This window comes from Suncus etruscus, chromosome 2 (assembly GCF_024139225.1).
Source record: "Suncus etruscus isolate mSunEtr1 chromosome 2, mSunEtr1.pri.cur, whole genome shotgun sequence".
NCBI lineage: Eukaryota > Metazoa > Chordata > Mammalia > Eulipotyphla > Soricidae > Suncus > Suncus etruscus.
The window spans coordinates 67,847,758-67,875,692 of record NC_064849.1 but is presented as its reverse complement, the minus strand read 5'-3'; the positions used below and the strand labels follow the sequence as shown (position 1 = coordinate 67,875,692).

Here is a 27,935-nt window from a genome sequence, read left to right as displayed (position 1 = left end):
GTAGGGTATACCATATGGTCCCCTGAACCTACCCAGAGTAATTCCTGAGTTCAGAGCCAGGAATAACTCTGCCTGGTATGGCCCAAAACCAAACAAAAATAGTTTAAAAAATTCTAAGGGCTTCATTTTTATATGATGGTATTCCCACTCTTAGTTAATAATCTTTCTATTATCTGTTGGTAGGAATCCTTAGAATTGAGATGCTTTTTTCCCTTTCTATTAACATTAGGTATTAAGGACTGCAAAGATTAATCTTGAGCTTATAGATTAGGTGATATCCCTTGGTTCAGGGATTATAGAAAATTTCCAATCTTCTTACAAAACACAGGCCTGACCATGGGAGGTTCTAGAGTCTAGACAAAGAGAAAACAGAGACAATAATTGCACACTGGGCAAATCCCTTACCATCTGAGAACGTAAACTCCATTTCCACTGGGTAATTACATTCTCTGGAGGTTGTTTTAGGACAAGGCTGAACAAATTAAATATTTCAATACCATATGTTTGGCTTTGGCAGGAGATGTAAGTGGGAAGGAAATCTCAATGCCCATATCACACTCCAGCTGGCTATTTAGTCATGAAATAAGGAGAAACACACAAATATTTGGTTAAAACACCTTTAATGAAGAGGGGAAGACACTACTATCTCCCTTGTTTGCTCTTTTACATTTTACTATGTTAGGAGCCCTGGAGCCTAACCTTTAGGAGAGAAGCCACCATTCAAGTCAATCAATACCAGACCTCCCGCTGTCTTCTCCTCAGAACTCCTGTTCCAATCGGTCCTATGTTAAGAGTAAATACTACATTTCATTGCAAGATGAAGAGGCAGGAAGGATACCATAGGGACCACCTCCCCAAATTTGGGATGCTAAGAAACAAACAGTGGCACAGGCTTAAGCCCTGGGCCAAGAATAGGTAAAATGGGGAGGAAATGGGCCTTAAGCGATGAAGAGGAGAAAAACAAAAGAGGCTAAGGAATGAAAGAAGGGGCTATCTACAACTATAAGCATACTAGTGCCAGGGAATCCCTCATGATCCATGGTGCATTTCTGCACACTAAAAGTCACTATTAGTTCAAGAGAACAAACATGATATCCATTCAATCAAGAATTCAAAGACCCCTCCCTTACAGATTAAATCCTTTTCTTAATCATATATATTCTGATCAATCCCTATACATTAGCACAACATTCCTCAACTCCCCAAGATTTCTCCTTCAATTACCTTCCCCAATGATGCTTGTTCAAGATACAAATTAACTTCACATTCCCAAGATAGCCTCAGGAAGACTTCTTGGCAAGAAATATGCTGCTTCCTCATGCTGAAAGGCCATGATGAAGAAATAATGAGAAGCTGGAGATGTCCTAGCAGATCAAGAACCAACACCTTTCTCTTAATGTGACTATCAAATAATTTACTGAGAAAAGTGTCTTATACCCTCCTCTCCCTACCCACCAGTGCTGAGCCACCAGACACAAATACTGTGACTTCTTCAGTGCTGGCACTTTCTGGAGCAGGGGGAGAAAGCAGGAATCTGTAGTCTACTACTTTGCTTCGATTCTCTTGGGCTTCTCAGCACAGCCTCAGGTGCAGGAGGTCAAAGTTGGAGGAAGGTGGGGAGATTTCTTCTCGTTGGCCTCTCTAGTGGTGCCAGAGGCACCATAACAGCCACAGTTTCAGGGCAAACTGTACCAAAAGCCCGAGATTACGGTAAGGTGGGGCTAAATCGGGAATCAGTGGGCATGTCACTTGACAGGAAAGCCATGTGCCAGTTCCAGAAAGATAGGGTACACATACCCACCAGCTGCACAGAAATGTCCTGGGACAAGTTTTGCAGGTTGACCTGGTCACCAGAGAGGATGTCCTGGGGTCCTCTAGGACCAGCTACCAGCCCCTAAGAGCTGAACTGTCATTTCAAATATGGGTGCTTAGGTGCACCTGCTAACAGGCAAAGGGGGGGGGGGAAGGAAATGGGATAGGTCATCCCAGGAAAGCCGAAGAGGGTTCCCGTTGGAACTGAGACAAGTGGAAAGAATCTATTTTCCTCGGGTACAATGAAGAGTGAAGAAATGTTCCATGGGAGGATCCCATGATTCTGTGAGCACAATGATTTTCCAGCTTAGAAACTAGAGAAAAGCACTAGGATCACAGAACTCAGAGAGGTTTGGGGTGGGGAAGGTTAGGGCTCATCAGTCTTCAGGTTCCTTCTATAGAGCTCTTGGATCCTCTTGGGCAGCAGATCTTAACACACTGGCTCATGGAATTGTGGGGTCATCTTTGCGGGGGAAGGAAGAGAGCCCTGGAGAAGGGATGGAAGGTGAGCAGCTGGGGACCAGGGACAGAGCAGCAATATTCTGAGGACCATGAGGAGCAAAGGGCTGTACCTGGTGGTGAGCCAGCAGCATATGCTTTTTGAAGGAAGCCCGCTCAAGGAAGCCCTGCCTGCAGAAGACACAAGTGAAGAGTGGTCCCTCCTTAGGGTGGGTCTTCTGATGCTCCTCCAAGCTCACTTGGGAGGTGAAGGACTGGCCACACACCTCACAGCCCTTCCTGCCACTGCTCTCACCAGGCTCCTTCCTCAAGCCTTCCTGCACACTCAGCTCCTCCACCAAGGCCGGACTGCTGCCTTCCCCTTCCAGGGCAAGCACTAGTGGGCTTGAGCCCCTTTCGGGTTTGGCCCCCTCTTCCGAGCTTCCTGCTGTGACATCACTGCCTCCCTGCTCCATTGGTTGGGTTTGATCCAGGCTGTCAGGCAGTGTCGGTGCTGGCACAGGAAGGGCAGGCTGCAGAGCTGCTTTCTCATTCCCATCCATCTCCTTCTTGGCTGGAGCTGCCGCCACTGAAGCCACTTCTTCCTCTGCCCCGGAGGCCTCCTCTGAGTCACCTCGAACAGAAATTGCCTTCTCCCCTCCACTTTCTGAGCCTCTCCCTGCCAGGGAATCTTCATCGGTCACATCTTCCTCATCCTCATCGTCATCCTCCTCCTCTTCAGACAGCTCCTCCTCTGGGGGCTGCTGTGAAGGCTGCTGTGGGAAGCTACCGGTCCCGGAGACTGTGGACTGCTCAGAGCCATTCTCCTGGGCAGCTCCCCCACTTTCAGGAAGCGCCGTGCCCCCATTGGGGATCTGGCCCCCCAGGTGCATTCGCACATGCTGCTGCAGAGTGACGGCATTGGTGAACTTCTTCTGGCAAATGGGGCAGGAGTTCTGGGCCCGGGCTGCTGGACTGGTCTTGTGGCCCACAAAATGGGCACGCAGATTGCCACGGGTGGAGAAAGCTCGGCCGCACACTTTGCATTTGAAGGGCCGCTCACCTCCATGTTGGCCGTAATGCAGGCGCAGTGCGCGAGGGCAGCTAAGCACCCGCAGGCAGATGACACACTGGTTGGGTCCAGAGGAAGCAGAGGAGGACGTGGCAGGGGTGGAGGTGGTGGGGACTCCAGAAGCAGTGGAGGCCACTGCCACAGCTCCTTGCCGGTCAATCTTTTCGACCAGTTGCTGCAACTTGGATGTCTCGGAGGGGGAAGCCCCCAAGGGCTCCAGCACGTAGGGGAAGGGGAAACTGCCGGTGGACTTGAAGTGGTTGGTGAGCAGCGCCCAGCTGGGAAGGGAAGTCACCAGCTTGCTGAGCTGCATGCGAGTGGCAGTGCCACTTTCCCCCACCGCCGAGATGGCAGAGCCCTCACTCCCGGGAGGGGTGTTCTCGTCTGCTTTGGTCTTTGGCTCGACTGCTTTCATGAGCACAAACTTATTGAACGCAGGGAGCGCAGGCGCCGTGGCGGGGCCTGCGGCCGTGGACAGGAGCGTCAGGCTCTCGGTGGCACTGAGAGCCGTGGTGGCAGCCACCAGGGGCTTTCGTTCTCCACCTCCGCCAGGCACAGCTGCCTCCTCCTCGGCCTTCTCCGGAGGCACGGACATGCCATAGGGCAGACCGCTGCTGGTGATGACATAGTCCAGATGCTCTGGCACTGGGTGTGGGTTCATCTGCACGTGCGGGTACTTCTCCCGGTGCCGATGGAAATGCACTTTGAGGTTGCCGCGGGTGGTAAAGCGGTTGCCACAAACGTTGCATTTATAGGGCCTCTCGCCGGTGTGCGACCTCAGGTGAATCTGCAGGGCGCTGTCACTGCCGAACACTTTGGCACAGAAGCGGCATTTGTGTCGCCCACCTGGCTTCTCCAAGGGCCCCATCACTTCCCCATAGCCCAGCTCACCGCTCCCATTCTTTGGCTTCAGTAGCCCTGGGGAGCCAGCAGCTTCCAGGCCTCGAGCTGCCCCGAGGCACTGTGCAGCCAGGAGTCCGGTGGTGCCCGGGAAGGCTAGGTGAGGCGAAGCGATCAGCTGGTCAGTGCTGCCGGAAAGGGTCGGGGAGGGCGCAGGGGTGGGCTTGTGGCTGCGTCCGGCCCCACCAGTGGAGAAGGGATGCTGGGAGCCCAGAGGATGGTAAAGGTGGAAGAAAGCCTGCTTGGGTGTTTCTGCCCCTGAGGCTGAGGAGGAAGCTGCGGCCAGTGTCTTGCCGCTTTGGACCGGCTTGATGGGGCTGAAGAGCGGCAGCAGGGGCTTGGTGGTGGCAGCGGCCCCAGAACCTGGTAATTCGGAGGAACTGGCAGGGGCGCCCACCGTCTGGCCCAAGGAACCCAGCAGTAGCACCTGGCGGCAGATTTGCTCAGTCATTTGCATCTGATGAATCTGCCTCTGCTGCAGCACCCGGAGCTCCTCCAGGATTAAGGGGATGTTCAAGTGGCCACTGGGCACCCCTGGGGGCGGTGGTGGGGGAGGAGGCGGGGGAGGTGCAGGGGTGGACTCTGGAGGCAAAGGGGTGGCTCCCAGCTTGGGACTGGCCAAGATCAGGCCCCCACCGCCCCCAGTGGCTGTACCTGTGGCAGCGACCAGGAAGTGTCCCGCGGCTGCCTCTTCTCCCCTCCGCTCTGAGGCCCAGGTGGGCTCGGTGGGCCCCGAGACCCCAGCATCGGGGAGGTTGCTGTGTTCGGCTTCCATGGCCTGGGGACTGCCGTGACCCTCGGGCCGGGGTTCAGACGAGGTCGCAGAGTTGCTGGGGTTCTCTGGGCCCCCAAGTATCACCATGACCGGGGGATCTGTGGTACATGTGTTCTGGTGCGCCAGGTATTCGGCCGGGTCGGAGAACTGTGCGCAGCACTTGGCACAGACTTGGGGGTGATCGTCCTCGCTAGCATCACCTGGAGGAGGAAGAAACAGGCCAGAGAGTGGGTGCGCGGAGCAGGGCAGACACCAGAACACCGCGAAAGCCCCGTGCCCGCTGGCTGGGGGTGTGAGGGAGGCGGGGAGATGAGCTCATCACCAGGCCCTAAAGAAGGCGAGACCCGGCTCCGTCCTGCCTGACCTCCTCCTGGACACCAGACACTCCATCATGGGGGAAGGGGCGGGCACGCGCACGCTGCTCCATTTCCCCAGCGGCTCCCCAGTGCCCCCCCCCATCCATCCACCAAGCTACCCGCCCGTGCCAGGAGTGGGGGAACCAAAGGGGAGGCTGGATGCATGCAGAAAAACGGCCTTTACCTTGTGCACCGACTGCCCAGCACGTCCCCCCACCCCGATCTCCAGCCTGGCCGGGCCCTACCGCACCTCCAAGCTCCGTGGGCTCCCCGCAGGGACCCCCGAGACGAGAGGTTCTCCCGGCTTCGTGCGCCATCGCCGGTCGCGGGGATCGGAGGCGGCGGCGGCGGCAGACAATGGGCTTCGGGGTTGGGGAGGCGGCAGCGGCGCCCCGGGGGCTGCGCTGCGGCAGCCTCTGCGCCCAGTGCCCGGGACTGCGGAGACGGAGCCCGGCGGTCGGGGGGATGGGGAAGGAGAAGGGAGGAGGGGAAAGCGGGGGAGGAGCCAGAGCGAGAGAAAGGGGGGCAGGGGAGATGGGGGAGGAGCTGCTGCGGATGGGGGTGCGCCAGGAGGAGCCTCTGCGGGTGCTGGAGGGAGTGGAGTGGAGGGCGGGAACTCGGGGCCCCGTGACAGGTGCCGAGGGGGGCTGGATGGGGGTCCGCCTTCCCCTGCCCACTGCCAGGCACCCCCATCTCCAGATATCTTGGCCTGGCCATCCTCCCCAGCAAGTCACAAAGAGCCTTGCGCGATGGAGCAAAGCGAGAGGCTTCCCCCCACCACCTTTGGATAAAGGCTATGCTGAGCCTGGGAAAACGCACACCTCCCTGTCGGAGAGAGTAGTGGTCTGAAGGCCTCTGGGAACGGGGCCCCCCCCAACATGCAAACTGCTTTTACACACACACGCACATGCTCCTGCGAACATCCTCCCAGGATGGTGGGGGTCCAAAACTGCCACCTCCATTCACAGCCCGGCAGCCCAACCCCCTCCACCAAAGCTGTTCTTTGGGGTGGGAGGCAGCGAGGTCGAATTTCCAAGGAAGTCGTTAGGGGACTCGGCTCAGCGGAACACTGAGCCCCTTTACGATATGGCCCCTCCTCCCTCCGGAATCGTCGCTGGATGCCAGTCACCCCCACCCCCCACACCTAAAGGCACAGACCTCCAGCTCATTTAGGCCACTGCCTTTGCACCCTCATCTCTACCCCCTCTTTCGCCATTGTCTTTCCCTGGGTCACCAGGATCTGAGGCAGGGAGACGCGGGGTAGCAGAAACCTGGCAGTCCCACCTAGCTCCGAGGCCCCCCAGGGCTTGTCCTGACAAAGGGAGGAATGCAGGAGCTAGTCGGAAGCCCCTTTCAGCCCTAACCCGGCTTGAATACCCAGAAAAGACTTCATACTTGTTTGCACCACCACCTCCTTTTCAGTGGGAGTAAATAGGGCTAAAATGTTTCCTGGAGGAATTCCGCATTCACTTTCCACCTTGAAAGGAGTCTTAATTGGGCTTATTTTACTGACAGGAAACAAGTTCTTCCTTCCTTCCTCCCACAGTTTGCAGGGACGGCTATTGTTCCCATCGCAGTGATATTTGTTCCCATACCCATGACATTTTGGTCTAGCTGGCAATTAAGTTAGAATGATCACTCAAACCAAATGATACCACCATTTATACCATTTATACTACTTCATTTTCATGAAGTAGTAATGTAGTTAGAGTCTTCTCAGAGGAAAAAAAAATTGTGGACTCAAAAACTTGAGAATTTTTTTGGAGGGGATGGGTTGGGCTAGTGCTTGGTGGTTCTTACAATGCGGAAGCTGGGCATCAAACTGGGAGGTCAACTACATGGAATGCAAATCCCCTGTAGTATGTCCCCAGACCTCAAACTTTAAAAAAAAAAAAGTTTTTGCTTTTTTGTTTTTGTCTACACCCAGCATTGCTCCAGGATCACTCCAGGTGATCTCCTAGGGACCTACTGACTATATGCAGTGCAAGGGACTGAAGCACCAATAACCTCCCTCCCTCCCTCCCTCCTTCCTTCCTTCCTTCCTTCCTTCCTTCCTTCCTTCCTTCCTTCCTTCCTTCCTTCCTTCCTTCCTTCCTTCCTTCCTTCCTTCCTTCCTTCCTTCCTTCCTTCCTTCCTTCTTCCTTCCTTCCCTTCCTTCCTTCCTTCCTTCCTCCCTCCCTCCCTCCCTCCCTTCCTTCCTTCCTTCCTCCCTCCCTTCCTTCCTTCCTTCCTTTCCTCCTTCCCTTCCTTCCTTCCTTCCTTCCTTCCTTCCTTCCTTCCTTCCTTCCTTCCTTCCTTCCTTCCTCCCTTCTTCCTTTCCTCCCCTCCCTCCTCCCCTCCCTCCTTCCCTCCCTCCCTCCCAACCAGAAAGTACTCAGGGCTTTCTCCAGAATACACTCTTGGTGGTGCTCTCAATACAGGGAAGACAAACCTGAATTGCTACATACAAGGCCAAAGCCCACTATACTATGGCTTCAGTTCTTACTGATTTGTTGATTAATATCATTGGCATCCTAGTATCAGTCATATTTATGTTACTTTTCTTGTTTTGTTTTGGTTCACACCTGGCAAGGCTCAGGGGTTACTCCTGGCTGAACTCAGAAATAGCTCTTGGCAGGCTCAGGGGATCAAATCCAGGTCCGCACAGGGCTGGCTGAATGCAAGGCAAATGCTCTACCGTTGTGCTATTGCTCAGCTCCCTTTTCAATATAAATTTTGTCATCTGACAACTAGAAAGATAGTATAGGAAGTAAGACATTTTTTCTTGCCTGTGTCTGTTTCAGCTGTGATTATACTTAAAATATCCTTCATCACATATGGTCATCGCCGAGTATTGTCAGGAGCCACTCCTAAGCACTACGGAGTGTGGCCCAAAAACAAAAATAAAAATTTTTGTTGTTACTTATAATGAAAAAAGGTTAAATAACTTACTTAAATTATGTTTAAACTTTTAAATAATTGAAAGGGTTTGGGGGGAATATACTGGGGCCTCAGCTTAGGTCTTCTGCAAAAGCTCTGGTCCTTTGAAATATTTGAACCACTCCTCCTGGCTCTATAATCAGGAACCAAAGCTGAGGACCATTAGCCATTGTTTTGTCTGCAACTCCATGTAAAGCAAGTGCCTTAACTCTCTATCTCTCTGTGCCGTAGGCCCAGAGTCTTAGTATTGTGATCTATAGCTTTGAAACCAACGAGCTACGTGCATGCTTGCAGGCCTGATACTTGGAACTAGGAAAAGGAAGCTCTATTTCAATTGTCACCATTTAGTGCAGTGTTATTTATTTTTGTAGATAAGGACATTGAAACTTGAAGAAGCAAAGTGATTTTTTTGAGTTCACACAGTAATTCAGAGAAGCCAGCATTCAGAATTTGGACTTCTGTCTCTCAGTGTTCTCAAGCACACCCACATTGTGTCCCTACGGCTATTGAAAAGGCCCTGTGTGGCCACTACCTGCCATTTGCTCTCTGGCCTCAGTAAGCAAGAGGGAATCAGATGGAGCTTTCTGCTGAGTATTTGTTAATTAGCATTGAATATTTGATATCAAGTTGCTGTTTTGTCAAGTCTTCAGACAAGAAAAGAAATCCTTTTCTTTTCATCTTCTCCTGGGAAACACTGTCCTCTTTCTAGCTCTTTAATGAAACTTGCTTTCTGGTGAGTAATTTGATCTGCACTCTTCTTTAAGGTAAATTTAGTCTCTGGTGAAAGGTGCCGGATCAACAGCCACCTGTAAGAGGAACCCTCTTTTCTCAGCACTTTGCAACTCACTGCCTATCTTGAAAAGGGGAGCAGAATTCTTAGGCAGACACCAATGAAGTCATAAACACAGGGATAAACTAAGCTGGTATTAGTGTCCCTAGATAGCAGATAAGGTGAGGTAAGCTATCTTGGGTCACATGCAAAGTCTGGGATGGATATAGGATTAAGGCCTGCACATCTTTGTTTAAATTTCTAAAGAGCTGAAAGGACAAGAAAATAAAAAGGCAAAAACCAAAAACCAAACAAGAAACTAGATGACTCTAAATCTGGTGGTCCTCAAACTGTTGCTGTAGGCTCCAAAAGAATGACTGGAGAGAACAAAGAGGAAAATGAGAGGGTGATATAATGACAGGTTTTCAAACATTACTGTCCATTAGAATCACCAAGAACTTTTAAAAATCCCTTGACCAGGGGCTGGAGAGATAGCATGGAGGTAAGGTGTTTGCCTTGCATGCAGAAGGTCAGTGGTTCGAATCCCGGCATCCCATATGGTCCCCCAAGCCTGCCAGGAACAATTTCTGAGCGTAGAGCCAGGAATAACCCCTGAGCACTGCCGCACTGCCGGGGGTGACCCAAAAACAAAACAAAAAAAAAAATCCCTTGACTGAAGAGATAGCACAGTAAGGCACTTACTTACCTTGCAAGCGGCCATCCCAGTTTGATCCTTTGCATCACATGTTCTCCAAGAACTGCTAAGAGCCCAGAACCAAGAAGAGTAAGCCCTGCTGAATATGGCCCAAAAACTTAAAAAAAATTAAAGAATAAAAATAGGGGCCAGAGAGATAGTACAGCAGGTAAGGTGCCTGTCTTGCATGTAGTTGGCCTAGGTTTCAATCCCTCCATGACATCCCAAATGATCCCATGAGTCCTAAGGATAGAGTCAGGAGTAAGCCCTGAGAACAGCCAGGGGTGGCCTTCCAAAAAACAACAAAATTTTTAATTAAAAATAAATTCCTGTGCTCTCTTCGGCAGCACATATACTAAAATTGGAATGATACAGAGAAGATTAGCATGGCCCCTGCACAAGGATGACACGCAAATTCGTGAAGCATTCCATATTTAAAAAAAAAATAAAAGATAAAAAATAAATTCCTGCAGTGGGATTTAGGTATATAAAAGTTTGAAGTTTAGATCTGTAATATCTATCAAAACACTGTCCTTTCATCAAGCCTGCTTACAATTCTCTTCACAACAAATTTTACCTGTGGTAAGGAAATTTAAAAAAGAAAGAGGGCTAGTTGTGGCTCAACCATAATGCACTTGCCCCCCACTATGAGTGAAGCATTGGGTACAATTTCCAGCACTGCTTGGTTCCCTGAGGACTCTTAGGAGCAATTTCTAACACTAAACTGACTTAGCTCATGTACCATTAGATGTGGCCCAAAATTAAAAAAAAAGGAAAAGAAAAAACAGCAGAGAATAAGTTTTTTGTCTTTTATACAGACAACCTGGGTTTGATCCCTAGTATTCCATATGGTCCCCAAGTTTGCCAGGAGTGATTCCTGAGTGTTGTGCCAGGAGTAACCCTGACCACTATTGGGTATCGCCCTAAAACAAAGTCAGACAGATAGACAGACAGACAGACAGACAGACAGACAGACAGACAGACACACACACACACACACACACACACACACACACACACACACAAAATTAAAAGAACAATAGAGCCAGAGAGATATATAGTAAGATGTTTGCCTTGCATGGGGCCAATTTGGTTCAACCTTGGCACCCAATGTGATCCTGTGAGCACACTACTCACGGGTGTAGAGCCAGGAATAAGCTCTAAGTCAGGAATAAGCTCTAAGTACAGCAGAGTATAACTCAAACAAAACAAAACAAATCCAGAACCCTGCCAAACAAAAAAATTACAGGGACTGGAGTAATAATACAGTAGATAGGATGTTTGTCTTGCTTGTGGCCATCCAAGTTTGATTTTCTGACATCATATATGGTCTCCCACCAGGAATGATTCCTGAGTGCAGAACCAGTAGTAATCCCTGAACATTTCTGGGTGTTGCCCAAAAACCAAAAAGAAAAAAAAATAAAGCAAAAAGGGTGCCGAGAGAGTTCCACAGGTTGAACCCATATTTTGCACAGGTGGTCCATGTTCAACTTTGCATGGTCCTCCTCACACCACACAAGAATAGCCTCAAGAATAGAGGGGGCCGGAGAGATAGCATGGAGGTAAGGTGTTTGCCTTTCATGCAGGAGGTCATCGGTTCGAATCCCGGCGCCCCATATGGTCCCCTGTGCCTGCCAGGAGCAATTTCTGAGCCTGGAGCCAGAAATAACCCCTGAGCACTGCCGGGTGTGACCCAAAAACCACAAAAAAAAAAAAAAAAAGAATAGAAAGTAGCCCTGGACGTCACCAGGCCAAAACCAAAGGCTACAATAAAATAGAAGAAGAGAAAAGAACCTGGCTAGTGAGGACACAGTAAAATGAACTATTTAGTGCTGAATCTGTGGGGTTCTTCTCTTTTCTAAGTCTTTCATAAGTCTTATCTTAAGGTTGGGCACTTGCCTAATAGGTGGCCATCCTAGATTGATCCCCAGCATTTCATATGGTCCTCTTCAACCACCAGGAGTAATTCCTGAGTTCAGAACTAGGACTAATCCCTGAGCAGAATGTGCCCCTCACCAAAGCCAAACAAAAAGCAAAAAAAAGTCTTTTGTGACCTAAACAGAATTTGATGTAATTGTGAATTTAAACTATAGCATTGCCTTTCCTATGGTATATGCATCTTTTCTTATTTATTCATGGATTATTTTCAAAGGGTTTTGGGACCATTAAAGTGTTCAAGAGTGATTTCTAATGATTTGGGGGACCATATGTTGTGCCAGAACCCAAACATAGGTCAGCAAGGTACAAGGCAAGAGTCTAACTTCTCTAGCACTTAGTATTTATTTATTTATTTATTTGGTTTCAGACCATACCTGGAAGAATTTGGGGGATGCTACCAGGTCAGTATTCTGGGGGTCATTCTTAGTTGTTGTCAAAGGACTATGAGGTGCTAGGATCAAACCCAGGATTCCCACATGAAAAGCATGTGCTCCAGCCCTTTGAACCATCTTTCAGGGGCTGTTCTGTGCTTTACATTTTGAGCCATATATATATATATATATATATATATATATATATATTTTTTTTTTTTTTTTTTTTTTTTTTTTTTGGTTTTTGGGTCATACCCGGCGGTGCTCAGGGGTTACTCCTGGCTGTCTGTTCAGAAATAGCTCCTGGCAAGCACGGGGGACTATATGGGACACCGGGATTCGAACCAACCACCTTTGGTCCTGGATCGGCTGCTTGCAAGGCAAACGCCGCTGTGCTATCTCTCTGGGCCCTTGAGCCATATTTTTAATTGTATGATAAAGGGATGAGGCTGAGGGGTCAGGTAATAGCACAGAGGTAGGGTGTTTCATTTGCCTTGCACATGGTTGACCCAGGATGGACCCGGGTTCAGTTCCCAGTATTCCATGTTTCCCCGAGCCTCAAAGGAACAATTTCTAAGCACAGCACCAGGAGTAACTCCTGAGCATAACTGGGTGTGGCCCAGAACCCAAAAACCAAAAGGAAAAAAAAAGGATGAGGCTGAGAAAGGGAATACAAAAAGATGAGCAGTTGCCTTGCATGTAGTCAAACTGAGTTGCATTCTTTGCACCTTGTATAGTCCTCCATGCCTCACCAGGGGTGATCCTAAGCAAGGAAAATAAAGTTTGAGCAGTGCTGGGTGTATGTACCCCCAAGCAAAAGATGAAAGACTCTATACCATGATTCAAAAATTCAAAACAAAAACAAAATAAAAACAAAAACTGCGGGCCAGAGAGATAGCATGGAGGTAAGGCATTTGCCTTTCATGCAGGAGGTCATTGGTTTGAATCCCGGCGCCCCATATGGTCCCTCGTGCCTGCCAGGAGCAATTTCTGAGCCTGGAACCAGGAATAACCCCTGAGCACTGCCGGGTGTGACCCAAAAAAAAAAAAAAAAAAAAAAAAAACCAAAAACTGCAGGTACCTGCCTAAATGTACTATCAACATTGACCCAACACAAACTGGTGATATATATATATATTTTTATATACATATGACATATATATTTATAATTATAAATAGTTTCTATACTTGCTGTTGCAGTCTACATTTAAGGTAGAATGGCCATCATCACACACCTCTTCTTTAAATATCTTGCCCCTGCACCCCTTTTAGGACTGGGGATTGAATATATACATGCAAAGCAAGTCATTTTGCCATTGAGCCACATCCATGATGCCTCTTTTTTTGTTGTTTTTGTTTTTGGGTTACACTCAGATATCCTCAGTGTTATGTCTGGCTCTGCACTCAGGAATTACCCTGTGATGCTCAGAGGGTCCTTCTGGGATGCTGGTTATTGAATCCAGGCAGGCCACCTGTAAAGCAAAATCCCTACTTATTGTATTATCTCTCCAACATCACTCATACCTCTTTTTTAAATTTAAATTTTATTTCTTTTTTTTTGGTGGTGGAGGAAAGGGGACATCTGGCGGTGCCAGGGTATTCCCATCTGGTGGAATTCAGGAAAATAGGTGATGCCAGGGATTGAACCCAGGGCCTTTTTTTTTTTAACCCAGGGCTTCTTATACGCAAGGAAGGTGCTCAACTCTGAACTACATCCCTGGCCCCACCTACTTTTTTATGAAAAAAAAAAAAAATGGAGGGAGGTATTAGCCAAAGACAGTACAGGAAAGAAGATACTTGCTTTGGATGTGGTTGATCTCAATTTGATCCCTGGCATAGCATGGTTTTCCAAACACCAGCAGGAGCAAACCCTGAGCACAGAACTGAGAGTACTCCTGATCACCCCCAAGTGTGGCCCAATTCACTCTAAATCTAAGTAAATTAAAATTAAAAAATTGGAAATAGTAAAGCAGGTAAGGTACTCGCCTTGTATGTGACCAACTAAGGTTTGGTCCATAGCACCCTATATGGTCCCTGAGCCCTGCCAGGACTGATCCTGTATGCACATCCAGGAGTATGCTCTGAGGACTGCTGGTGTGGCCCCAAAATAAAAAAAAAATTAAAATTAAAGAAAAGATGCTGGAGCCAGAAGATAGTACAAGGAATAAGGGCTTGCCTTGTATGCAGCTGACTCTGGTTCAATACCCATACCACTTGGAGCTCTGGTGGTCCCCAAACATTGCTGAGGTGGCCTAGAACATTACTTAAGTGAGTTATAGCTTGGAACGTCCAAGTACAGATGGTCAATAATTGCTTATAGTGACTCCCAGGTTCATAAGAACCAAATGAGAAACCCCACTCTCAGGTAAATAAATAGTAATAAAGAGTCATGGGGCTAGAGAAGATAGTACAGGGACAGGGTTCTTGCCTTGCATTCAGCTTGATCCCTGGCATTCTATATGGTTCTCCAAACACTGTCAGGATTGATCTCTGAGCACAGAGCCAGGAGTAAGCCCTGAGCACTTCCTGGTATGCACTCCTCATCCAAAAAATAAAATAAAATAAAAAAAGGAAAAGGATCAGGAGCAAGAGTGATAGTACAGGATTTAAGGATCTTGCCTTGCATCCTGCTGATACTGGTTCTATCACTAGCACTACACATCATCTCTGAGAACCACCAGGGAGCATTTCTGAGCACACAGCTAAGAATACCGTAAGTAGAATCAAAAACCCAATAAATAAATACAAATAAAATAAAATAAAGGGACAGAGAGAGTTCAAAAGACTGTATAACTCTCTCAAAAGAGAGTTCAAAAGGTAAAGCGCTTGTCTTGCATGTATCATACCCTGGCATCCCACACGGTTCCCCAAGCACTGCCAGGAGTAATTCCTGGTTGCAGAGCCAGGAGTAATACCTGAACATCAATAAGTGTGGCCCATAACACTAAAAACTAACTAACTAACTAACTAACTAACTAACTAACTAACTAACTAGCTAGCTAGCTAATTAACTAACTAACTAAATTAATTAATTAAATAAAATAAAATAAAACAAAAAGGTTGAGGTTGTTGCTAAGTGAGAAAAAATGTTTTGCTTTCCGGAAAAGGAAGAACTTATATCAACCATAAAAAGATTTTGTTTTGTATTGTTTTTGAGTTTCAGGGCTCATGGCCTATTTATTTATTTATTTATTTATTTATTTATTTATTTATTTATTTATTTATATTTTTGGGTCACACCCGGCAGCGTTCAGGGGTTCCTCCTGGCTCTACGCTCAGAAATCGCTCCTGGCAGGCTCGGGGCACCATAGGGATGCCAGGATTCGAACCACCGTCCTTCTGCATGCAAGACAAATGCCTTACCTCCATGCTATCTCTCCAGCCCTTCAGGACTTATTTTTGGCTCTTTGTTCAGTGTTCACTCCTCGGGGCTGCTCCAGAGACCATTTGGTGCCAGAATCGAATCCAAGTCAACCACATGAAAAGCCTATACCATACCCATGGTATACTATTGCTCAAGCCCCCAGGGAGGAAAAAAAGACTTTGTGGTCATTTTTCTAACAATTAAGAGCTCATAACTTAATGTGCAATTTATACAAAGACACTGAAAGAGACTTTGAAGATGTGGCCTCTCAAAAAAAAAAAAAGATGTGGCCCTCTCTCATTGAATACAATGATGGAGATTGCCATCTCTGAGTCACAGTTTGGAGTTACAATATCAGTTTTAGGAGCTGGAGTGATAATACAGCAAGTAAGGAGCTTGCCATGCATGTGGTTAACCCAGGTTCCATCCCTGGCACCACCTATGGTCCCAATCACTGAGTTCAGAACCATCTATGAATGGTTTAAAAGTAAATACAAACAAAAGGCTGGGGAGAAGAAATGGACAGACACTTTGACAAAGAAGAAATACAAATGGCCAAAATACACATGAAATGCTCCACACCATTAATCATCAGGGAGATGCAAATCAAAACAACTCTGAGGTATCACCTCACACCACAGAGATGGCACACATCACAAAGAATGAGGACAGTGTTGGTGGGGATGTGGAGAGAAAGGAACTCTTATCCACTGCTGGTGGGAATGCCGTCTAGTTCAACCTTTATGGAAAGTTATATGGAGATTCCTCCAAAAACTGGAAATCGAGCTCCCATTTGATCCAGCTATACACTCCTAGGAATATACCCTAGGAACACAAAAATACAATACAAAAATCCCTTCCTTACACCTATATTCATTGCAGCACTATTTACCATAGCAAGACTCTGGAAACAACCAAGATGCCCTTCAACAGACGAATGGCTAAAGAAACTGTGGTACATATACACAATGGAATATTATGCAGCTGTCAGGTGAGATGAAGTCATAAAATTTTCCTATACATGAATGTACATGGAATCTATCCTGCTGAGTGAAATAAGTCACTCATCTATGGGTTTTAAGAAAAATGAAAGACATTCTTGCAATAATAATTTTCAGACACAAAAGAGAGAAGGGCTTGAAGTTACAGCTCACCTCATGAAGCTCACCACAAACAGGGATGAGTTTAGAGAAATAACTACATTTGAACTATCCTAATAATGAGAACATATGAGGGTTATAGAAAGCGGGGGTTGGGTGGGGAGGAGGGAGATATGAGACATTGGTGATGGGAATGTTGCACTGGTGATGGGTGGTGTTCTTTCCATGACTGAAACCCAAACACAATCATGTATGTAATCAAGGTGTTTAAATAAAATATATATAAAAAGTAAATACAGGGGCCGGGCGGTGGCGCTAAAGGTAAGATGCCTGCCTTGCCTGCGCTAGCCTTGGAAGGACCTCGGTTTGATCCCCCGTTGTCCCATATGGTCCCCCAAGCCAGGAGCAACTTCTGAGCGCATAGCCAGGAGTAACTCCTGAGCGTTACTGGGTGTGGCCCAAAAACCAAAAAAATAAAAATAAAAATAAAAATAAAAAGTAAATACAAACAAAAGGCTGACAATGAGAAAATTTTATTATGAATATTTTACTATAATAAAATATATCTTTTAGGTGCTAGACTGATAGTTCATGTTGTGATAAAACCCATACTCAACACAAGACCCTTTCTTCAGCTTCAGACACTGCATCAGTCCCTGAACTGATATACCTATATCATAGGTATAGTCCTTGTGGTCCCTACACACTGCCAGGAGTAGCCTCTGAATTATATCTTAATAGAGGCTACTCCTGGCAGTGTGTAGGGACCACAAGGACTATACCTACTATACCACTATACCACTGTTGGTGGGAATGTCAACTGGTCCAGCATTTTTTTGTTTGTTTTTTTGGGGGTCACACCCGGCAGTGCTCAGGGGTCACTCCTGGTTCCACGCTCAGAAATCACTCCTGGCAGGCTCGGGGGACCATATGGGATGCCAGGACTCGAACCACCGACCTCTGTGCACAAGGCAAATGCCTTACCTCCATACTATCTCTCTAGCCCAGTCCAGCATTTTTTTTTGGGGGGGGGCCACACCCGGCGTTGCTCAGGGGTTACTCCTGACTGTCTGCTCAGAAATAGCTCCTGGCAGGCACGGGGGACCATATGGGACACCGGGATTCGAACCAACCACCTTTGGTCCTGGATCGGCTGCTTGCAAGGCAAAGGCTGCTGTGCTATCTCTCCGGGCCCACCGGTCCAGCATTTTTAAGAAAACAATATGAATACTCCTCAAAACAACGAGAAGAAGGAATTAAACTTTCATACAATTTAGCAATTTGACTCCTGGGGAATGTACCCTTAGGACTCAAAAAAGCACAATGCAGAAAAGCCTTCTTCTTATGTCATTGCCATATTCACAAAAGCCCAATCTGGAAACAACTCAAGAACAGATGAGTGGATAATGAAGGAGCAAGACTGATAGCACAGTAGTAGGGTGTTTGCTTTGCATGCAGTTGATCTGTGATGGACCCAGGTATGATCCCCATCATTCCATATGGTCCCCCAAGCCTGCCAGGAGTAATTTTTGAGCACAAAGCCAGAAGTAACCCCTGAGGGCTGTTGATGGTGGCTTAAAAACAAACAAAAATATTAAAAATAAAAGAGAGAGAGAAGCTATGATACTTATACCTAATGAAACACTACAATGCCTTTAGAAAAGATGAAGTCATGAAATTTGCTGGTACATAAATGAATCTAGAAAGTGTCATGCAGAGAGAAATGGTCAGAAGGAGATGGACAAAGACAGAATGATCTCAATATAAAGAATACAAAGGATATTAAGAAACATAATAGTGAATAACTAATACCCAAAGACAATAAAATGGAAGTGCAGGAGAACTAATCTAATAGGAAGCTTGATACAATGGGAAGAGGGGAATAAGACAGGGAGAGAGCACTGTAACTCTTAATAGGTGGAGACTATCAATAATAGAAGTGAACACTGTGGTCCAGAACTGGGCACTGAAAGGAGGTAAAGTATGATACCCTTTCAGTGACAATATTGCAAAGCATAGTACTTATATAAAAAAAAAGTTTTTGGGCCGGTATGATAGCACAGTGGTAGAGCATTTGCCTTGCATGCAGCCAACCCCAAAAGACCTCGGTTTGATTCCCGGCAACCCATATGACCCCCACCCTGAGCCTGCCAGGGGTGATTTCTGAGCGCAGAGCAGGAGAAATCCCTGAGTGCTGCCAGGTGTAACCCCCAACCCCCAAATAAAAAGTTTATTAGGCTCCTCTATGGTAGGCACCATAGAAGCAGGCTGTGGAGTGAAAGGGAAATTGGGGACATTGATGAAGGGAAGTGAACACTGATGAAGGGATTGATTATTGAATACTGTATTCCTGAAACTCAATCATGAATAACGTTGTAATTCATGTTAATTCAATTAGAAAGAGATCATTTGGGGCCGGAGCAGTGATGCAGTGATGCAGTGATAGGACATTTGCCTTGCATGCAGCTGACCTAGGATGGAAATATAGCCAGGAATAATCCCTGAGCGTCACCAGGTATGGCCCAAAAACCAAAATAAGAAATAAGAAAATAAGAAAAACAAAAAACAGAATAGAAATCATTTGTGGAGGGCTAGAGAGGTAGGTAATTCAGTGGGTAGGGCACTTGCCTTGTGGGCAGCTGACCTTGGTTTGATCCTCTATAACCCACATGGTCCTCCGGCACTGCCAGGAGTGATCAATGAGTACAGAGCAAGAAGTAAGCCCTGAGCACAGCTGGGTGTGGTTCAAAATCAAGTTTTGATTTTTTTTTTTTTTTGGTTTTTGGGTCACACCCGGCAGTGCTCAGGGGTGACTCCTGGCTGTACGCTCAGAAATCGCTCCTGGCGGGCTCGGGGAACCATATGGGGTGCCAGGATTCGAACCACCGTTCTTCTGCATGTAAGGCAAACACTCTACCTCCATGCTATCTCTCCGGCCCCTCAAGTTTTGATTTTGAAATCAAAATTCAAAATCAAAATCAAGAAGGCATAGCTGACAATATTCAAGGGCTAGTCTAAGTTCTGTACTCAGAGTTTAAGAGATTGCTCCAGGACCAGAGCGATAGTACAGAGGGTAGGGCTTTTGCTTTGCATGCAGCGGACTCTGGTTTGATCCTTGGCATCTTATATGGTCCCTTAAGCACTGCCAGAGGTGATTTCCAAGTGCAGACACTGTCAAAACTTGAGCACTTCTGCATATGGCCCCCAAACCAAAACCAACCAAACAAACAAAATCAGAGAATGCTCCCTGTAGTGCTTGAAGGGCCATGTGGTACCAAAGATTAAAACTGGGTCACCTGAAAGGGATAGTACAATAAGTAAGGTGCCTGCTTTGCACACAGCCAACCTGGATTTGATCTGACATTCCATATGGTCCTCTGAGCACTGCCTGAAGTGATTCCTATGTGAAGAGCCAGGCATAACCCCTGAGCTTCACCACATGTGTCCCCAAAACAAAAATAAATAAAAAAAAATCAAAAACAAAAAAAAAAAGGGGCCGGCGAGGTGGCACTAGAGGTAAGGTGTCTGCCTTGCAAGCGCTAGCCAAGGAAAGGACCACGGTTCGATCCCCCCCGGCGTCCCATGTGGTTCCCCCCAAGCCAGGGGCAATTTCTGAGCTCGTAGCCAGGAGTAACCCCTGAGCATCAAACGGGTGTGGCCCGAAAAACCAAAAAAAAAAAAAAAAAAACCAAAAAAAAAAAAAAAAAAAAAAAAAAAAAAAAAACCTAGGTCTCTAGGATGCAAAGATGTGTGGTCTGTGGGTTACTTCCCCAGCCCTCTAAAATATAAACTTTTCTTGGGGGTAAAGTTTAGGCCATACCTGGTGGTGCTCAGGAGCTACACCTAGCTCAGGGTTAATACGTGGTGATATTCCAGGTAACACATAGAAAGGGGATCAAACGTAGGCTTTCTGCATGTGCACTCAAGCATGTGCACTAGGGACCAGAGTGATAGTATAGTATAGTGAAATAGGGTGTTTTTTTCTTTCACACAGCTGCCAACAGCTGCCTGGTTTCAATCCCTGGCACACCATATGGTCCCTTAAGCACTGCCAGGAATGATCTTTGAACATAAAAATGGTTAGTAATCCTTAAGCATATTATATATATACATACATATATATACACATACATACATATATATCATACACACATATATCTATATAATGTTTTAGAACTAGGAATGTTGTTCAGTGGTACAGCACTTGCTTTGCATATGTAGGGCTTTGAGTTTAATTGCTAGCAGTGCAAACCCTAAGCACTAAACCAGGAATAGCTCCAGACACTGTGAGGGGTGGCTCTTAAAACAAAAAAATGCTTTAGAAAAAAAAAACTATGTAGGGAAGTTTGATTTTGAAATAAAAATTCAAAATTAAAATTAAGGGGACAGGGGGCCGGGCGGTGGCGCTGGAGGTAAGGTGCCTGCCTTGCCTGCGCTAGCCTAGGACGGACCTCGGTTCGATCCCCGGTGTCCCATATGGTCCCCCAAGAAGCCAGGAGCAACTTCTGAGCGCATAGCCAGGAGTAACCCCTGAGCGTCACAGAGTGTGGCCCAAAAACCGAAAAAAAAATAAAAATTAAGGGGACATAGCTGACAATATTCAAGAGTTAGTCTAAGTTCTGTATTCAGAGTTTAAGCAGGGGTCTCAAACTCAATTTACCTGGGGGCCGCAGGAGGCAAAGTCGGGGTGATCCTTGAGTGTAAAGTCAGTAGTAAGCCTTGAACACTGGGGGGTGTTACCCAAACAACTAAAACAAAACAAAACAAGAAAAGATTCCTCTAGGGCAGGGCCACAAATGTTGTACAGAGGGCCGCAAACGGCCCGTGGGCCGCGAGTTTGAGACCTCCTGGTTTAAGGGATTGCTCCAGGGCCAGAACGATAGTACAGCAGGCAGGGCTTTTGCTTTGCATGCAGCAGGCTCTGGTTTGATCCTTGGCATTTTGCATGCAGTGAAACTGGATTTTATTCCCAGCAACCCTTATGGTTCTCAAGTCCATCAGAAGTGATTACTGAGCACAGTGCTAGGAGTAATTCTGGAGCACAGCTGACCCAAATAAAAAATAAAAGTAATGATTTTATTTTTGTTTATTTTATTGGTGGTGGTGGTCACATCTGACTGTGATCAGGGTTGCTGCTAGCTTGGTGCTTGGGGATTGCTCTTGGCAGTACTTGGGGACCATGTGATGCTGAGAATCAAACCCAGGGTTTCACTCACACAAGGCAGGTGCTATGCCATTTAGCCATATCCCAGGCCAGTATAATTTTGTTGTTGTTTTGTATCACAACTAGTGGTGCTCAGGGCTCACTTCTGGTAGGGCTCAGGGAACCATACCATACATAGTGCCAGGAATCAAACCCAGGCCAGCTGTATGTGAGGCAACACCTTACTCATTATACTATGTCTCCAGGCCTTCAATGTAATTATTTATCTTTCTTTGTGTTTTGGGACCACACCTATGATGCTCAGAGATAACTCCTGATTCTGTGTTCAAGAGTCATACCTCTTTTTTTTTTTTTTTTGGTTTTTGATTCACACCTGGCAGTGCTCAGGTTACTCCTGGCTCTGTGCTCAGAAATCACCACTGGCAGTCACAGGGGACCATATGGGATACCGGGATTTTAACCAATGACCTTCTGCATGAAGGGCAAACTCCTTACCTCCATGCTATCTCTCCAGCCCCAAGAGTCATACCTCTTGATGCTTGGAGAACTATGTGATACGGGGCATCAAACTAGAATTGGCTGTATACAAGACAAGCATCTTAAGACTGTACTATCTCTCCAGGCCTCGATATAATAATTTTAGCAGCAGGAGTGATAGTACAGTGGATAGAGTACTTGCCTTGCACTTATCCGATCCAGTTTTGATCCCTTACATCCCATATGGACCACAATGACTAGCAGGAGTAATCTCTTAAATGCAGAGCCAAGAGTAACCTCTGAGCATCACCAGATGTCGTAAAAAAAATGCAAATGATAATAACAAAGTTGAGAGAAATGAACAAAATGATATATGTATATATTTTAATGTATGCTACAAATAGTAAGTACTCCCCAAATGTTTGTAGTGGGTTTTATTATTTTAAGAGCAAAACCTAAGAGGTAGCAAGAATATAGTGTAAGGCTGACACTTACCTTGAACTTGCTCTATGTTAGTTTGACCCTCAGTATATAGGGGCTCCAAGCACTACAGGGATGATCACTGATACAGAGCCAGGAGGAAAGGATTAATACCTGAATGAAACCTCTTCCCCACCCAGAAAAGAAAAGAAAAGAGCAAAAGCTGAAGAAGTCTTAGAAGAAGAAGGGAATTTGCCAAAGTCACTTAGCTTCAGGATTCAGTCTGTATTGAAAACTAGATTTTCTATTTTTTCTGTCATTGTTTTGTTTTGGGCCATACCTGGTGCTACTTAGGGCTTACTCATAGTTCTTTAGTTCTGTGCTCAGGGCTCATTCCTAGCAGTGCTCAAGATACTATAAGCAGTGCTGGGGAAGAAACTGGAGTTAACCTCATGCAAAATGAGCTAATTGACCCCTGAACTTTCTCTCCAACCTCAGATTCTTTGTTGTTGTTTTTCTTTCTTTTCTTTTTGAAAAGAAAAGTGATAGGAATTAAACCTAGGTCTCATACAAGGTGTGCACTTTGCCACTGAGCCACATTTCTGGCCTAATGCTTTCTTTTCAATCCAGGAGTACCTGGAGTAAAAAAGGCTTGGGATTCTTTGGTCTAGCATCTTTGGCTGATGCTTTCTATTTCTAGAGAGAGCCGTCAAGTCTCTATTTTGTCTTCTTTCCTCTCCCTTTGCTCCTCTTGATGTCTGCCAATTTCTATTTCTCCCTCTAGATCTGCTTCACTGTTGTCCTGGTTTCTCCTTTTCACTAAATATCTAGGTTTCTGATTTTTTTTTTTTATTTCCCAGATGGACTAGTTTACAGTTTCTCTATTCACATCCCTGATGCTTTCTAATCCAGATGGAAAAAGAGGACTTTTTGTTGTCTCTCCAGAGTTTTAAAGAAAATTGTCTATTTCCTTCTCATCTCATGTGTAGGAACTTCAGGTAGGTTTTGGTGTTCTGATCAGGGAAGCTAAACGAAAGTGACTGGAAAACATTTTTCTTTTCTTTTCAGATGGACTGTTTCATGATGATGTGTTAGGTCACTGCTGAGAAGAGGCTTTTTAAATTGGCAAATTGGCAAATTCAGCAAAATGGGCTGAAGAAATAGTATGAGAGGGATGGCATTTGCCCTATATGCAGCTGCCTCTTACAACCCTGGTTCAAGTCTCCCACTCCCCTCTCAGCACCACCAGGGGACACCCCTGAGCACAAAGCTTGGGGTTAGATTTGTTCAAATATACATCTTGGGAAACTCAATATTTTTTTTTCCTTCCCCGGAAACTCAATATTTTAGGAAATGAAGATGATATGTCTTATAGACAGTGACACTCCAGGTCACACAGGTAAACCCTGAATTTTCACTTTCAGAATTTTGATGAAAAAATCTATAGACAGGTAAAAAAGATCTTCAGAGGTTATGATTGCTTTCTTACTTATTGTCTGTTGTCTGACTTTCAAGCAGCAATTCCATCTCCCACCCCCAGTATTCATAGGAGCTGTAGAGCAAATGTTGGGGAATCTGTTTATTCAGGGCAGTTGTGAACAAGATTCTTTTAGACTTGTTTTTTTGGGGGGCAGGGGGCTACACCTGGCAGTGCTCAGGGCTTACTCCTGGCTCAGTGTTTGACGATCACTCCTGGCAGACTCAGGGACCTATGCAGTGCCAGGCATCAAACCTAGGTCAGCTGTATGCAATGCAAATACATTGTTCTATTGCTTTAGCCCCTCCTTTAGATTTCTTTATAGATGATTATCCTCAGCGGAGGTTTGGGGAGTGGGAGGGCTGACTCGGAAGATGGGGGTGCCAGGATTGAGCATAGTTCCACAATTGAACCAGCAGGGGAGCAGGACTATGAGGCGACTCTGGGGGCACTGAAGGAACTCTACTGAAGAGCAGCAGGGGGAAGCATCCGGCATGCAGAGCATTATGGAGGGCTAATGGGTCCCAGAAGAGAAGAATGCTATCACCAGGAACCTCTGAGTATGAGCACAGTGGGGTCCGGACAGAGTAGAGAAGGATGTGTTTATTCTTCCTAAATACAATTTGCTAAGACATATTAAGTCTGGGTATGCTTCGCACAGTGGCATAAATTTCATCTCCAGACTTTTTTTTTTTTGTCACACCCAGCAAGTCTCAGGGGTTACTCTGGCTCTGCACTCAAGATTCACTTCTGGAGACCGGAGGTAAGGTATTTGCCTTGCATGCAGAAGGACAGTGGTTGGAATCCCGGCATCCCATATGATCCTCCGAGCCTGCCAGGAGCAATTTCTGAGCGTTAGAGCCAGGAGTAACCCCTGAACGCAGCCAGGTGTGACTCCCTCCCCCCCCCCAAAAAAAAAAGTTTCACTTCTGGTAGTATTCAGGGAACCATATGGGATGCTGGGAATTAAATCCTGTCAGCAGAGCAAGACAGGTGTTCTACCCTCTGTACTATCTCTCCCACTCCTTCACATTTTCTGTTTTGGCTCATGACTTAGTTTGAGTAAGGATAAAAAAAAAAAGGAGGAGGAGGAAGAAGAAGAAGAAAAGAAGAAGAGGAGGAGGAGGAGGAGAAGAAGAAGGAGGAGGAGAAGAAGAAGAAGAAGAAGATGAAGAAGAAGGAGAAGAAGAAGAAGAAGAAGAAGAAGAAGAAGAAGAAGAAGAAGAAGAAGAAGAAGAAGAAGAAGAAGAAGAAGAAGAAGAAGAAGAAGAAGAAAAGTAAAATGTTCCTGAACTTTGGGCAACAACATTTGCAAATATGCCACTCTACTCACACAGAATAGTAACAGCAATACTCATAAAAAGTCCATGGAGCCGCAGGGATCAAGCGCTTAGTAACACTGGTGGGTCTTTCCAAATGTTTTATATGTATAAACTTGAACTGATATAAGATAATTAGGCAACTAGTTCCAGCATCCCTCGGTGTTTTATAGATTAGACAAGCTCTGAGAGGCTGAGTAAACCATCCAGGGTGTATACAGTTAACCCAGTTCTGGAGCTTGGATCTGAATCCTGCAAGTTTGGCTTTGGAAATCTTGTGTTTAATTAATTCTTCACTACATTGTGGGGCAAATCACAGGTTTAAACGAATACCATAGTTTTTTATGGTCTTAAAAAAATACCCGAGGCAGCTTTTTAGACTTTCAGGGTATTCAAAGAGGAAGCCACACAGCATGTCCAAAACTTGCTAGATCCTAAGAAGCACCTGGACACTTGTAAAGGACACAGATCTCCCTCCTCCCGCCCAGATCTTCCCCAAGTCATGTCAAGGCTGTAAATACTAACAGGGCAGGGAAGATCAAGAGCCTGAACAACGGGAAAGCTAAGTTTAGTCCTGAGACTTTGGGCAACATCTTCTCAATTCCATCCTTGCTGCATTTGGTCTCTTTTAGATTAGAACGGTAAAAGACCAGGAAAAAAAGCATCCCCACCTCATGAAGAATACCCATTGCTCAGAACACATCACAGTTTGGTAACACACACAGAAGCTCCTACTTTTTTCCTTTAGCTAGGTCTAAGAAAAAAAATAATAAAGCTTTAGGACGCACACAGTGGTCTGCCAACTAGTGTCCAGCTTGTCCCCCAGGTGACGCGGGCACACACCCCACAGTCCGCAGCTTCTGACCGACATTCACTCTCTCCCTCGGGAGCTCTCTTCTGCTCCCAGCTAAGCCCAACAATGAGAAACTTTTTTCTCTGCTCCCTCGGGGGGAAACCTTCGCCTCGATCCAATTCATTCCCTTGCAACCCAACTCTTCAGAAAGAGAAAAAGGGGGTAAATCCCACCCCCTAAGAGACGGTCTTTGGGTCGGAGGACGTTACTTAGCAACGGGCACAAAAGACCCGTGAGCAAAGGGGGGACCTGGGGAGAAAAACTGTGGGGTGGGGATCCAGAGCCAGTTTGAAAACTCCATTTCACCCCGAGGGGGGGGGGGGAAACTAACCAAACAAAACAACAGCAACGTGGAAAACATCAACAGAACCGAGGCGGAGAAAAGACCCCCCCCCAAGAAGGGGGGGGGCTTCTGCTTCTGCCAAGCTTAGGTCGTTCTCTGCCTCCTGCATCTCTGCTCCTGCAAAGTCCAGGGTGTGGGGGGGGGCACCGAGTCCTCCTCCCCCCAGCCTCACCCCCAACTCGGCTGCAAACCCCCCTGTCCCGGCCTGACCCACACAGGTTGTTCTCGGGGTTCCCCTCCCGTCCAGGCACGCACCGTTCTCAGACGCGCCGGGACCGTCGCAGCCCGAGAGCAACTGTTGGGGTTTCCGCTGCTTTCGCCGAGACATTCCCGGGCAGAGATGGGGCGGGGAGGGGGGCAGCGCTCACTTGAGTCCTAACCGGGGTGGGTGACGCTGGTCGGGTCCCCGCTCTCCCGTGCACGCTCTGTCCCGGGACCGACGGACGGACGGACAGACCCCGCGCACCGGCGCCCGCGCGCGCGCTCGCTCGCACTCCGGGCTCTGTCCCCGGACTCTTTCTCTCTCTCTCAATCTCTGCAAGTCTTTAAAGGGGAGACGCCCCCTTTTTTTTCTCCGGCTTCTTCCCGACGCTTCTGCAGCTCCCATTGTAAAAGCAAAAATCCTAATCTTTCCGCACACTCTTTTTCTTTTGTACTGCAGAGGAAGGGATTTAACCCTCTCCTCCCTGCCGGGCCTGGCCTGGCCTCTCCAGGGCTGGTCTGTTCAGAAAAAGATCCCTCCTGGGTTTCTAATTCGTCTTCCAAGATGTTCAGTGTACTTCGAAAAGCAAATGTATTTATTTATTTATTTTTGAATTTTTTTTTTTTTTGGAGCCACACCCGGCAGTAGTCAGGGCTTACTCCTGACTCTGCACACACTAAAATCACTTTTCTGGTGGTGCTGGGAGGACCAAACTGAACCAAACTCAGGTCGGCCACGTGCAAAGCAAGCTCCTGGCCCCCCGCTGTGCTGCTGTGCTACCGCTCTACGTCATTCTCACTCCCCCCTTTGCATTTTGTTCATGCATTTTTCTTGTTTGGGAGTTTTTTGTTTGCTTGCTTGTTTGTTTTGGTCACACCCGGCAGCTCTCAGGAGTTATTCCTGGCTCCTGGCTCTGCTCTCAGAAATCACTCCTGGCAGGCTCTGGGGACCATATGGAATGCCGGGATTCGAACCACCCTCTGTCCTGGATAGGCAGTGTGCAAGGCAAACCCCCTACCGCTGTGCTATCTCTCTGGCTCTGTTCTTGCATCTTTCTATGCCATCTTGTTTGATATTGTGGCTGTATTGGGGATGGGGTGGGGTTATACATTGAAAGGAGAACTTTGGGATATGTACCTTTTTCGGAACCTCCATTTGACATGCAAATATGT

At 46.8% G+C, this 27,935-nt stretch overlaps 1 protein-coding gene and 1 non-coding gene across 4 annotated transcripts; one reads left to right on the top strand and one right to left on the bottom strand.

The window, feature by feature from the left end:
- Nucleotides 1-603: 603 nt before the first annotated feature.
- Nucleotides 604-27,092, bottom strand: SALL2 (spalt like transcription factor 2). 3 transcript variants are annotated; one of them, XM_049768595.1, is made up of 2 exons: nt 26,817-27,092; nt 604-5,197 (listed from the first exon to the last, which is right to left on the bottom strand). In XM_049768595.1, the coding sequence occupies exons 1-2, from the start codon at nt 26,887-26,889 to the stop codon at nt 2,256-2,258; spliced, it is 3,015 nt and encodes a 1,004-aa protein (XP_049624552.1). In that variant the 5' UTR covers nt 26,890-27,092; the 3' UTR covers nt 604-2,255. The 3 variants fall into 3 exon arrangements, with proteins under 3 accessions (XP_049624552.1, XP_049624554.1, XP_049624553.1); XM_049768597.1 differs by lacking the exon at nt 26,817-27,092 and adding an exon at nt 6,261-6,330; XM_049768596.1 differs by lacking the exon at nt 26,817-27,092 and adding an exon at nt 5,604-5,822.
- Nucleotides 10,067-10,173, top strand: LOC126003073 (U6 spliceosomal RNA). The gene has a single exon (XR_007493616.1). It is a non-coding gene; the product is annotated as a U6 spliceosomal RNA (small nuclear RNA).
- Nucleotides 27,093-27,935: the final 843 nt, after the last annotated feature.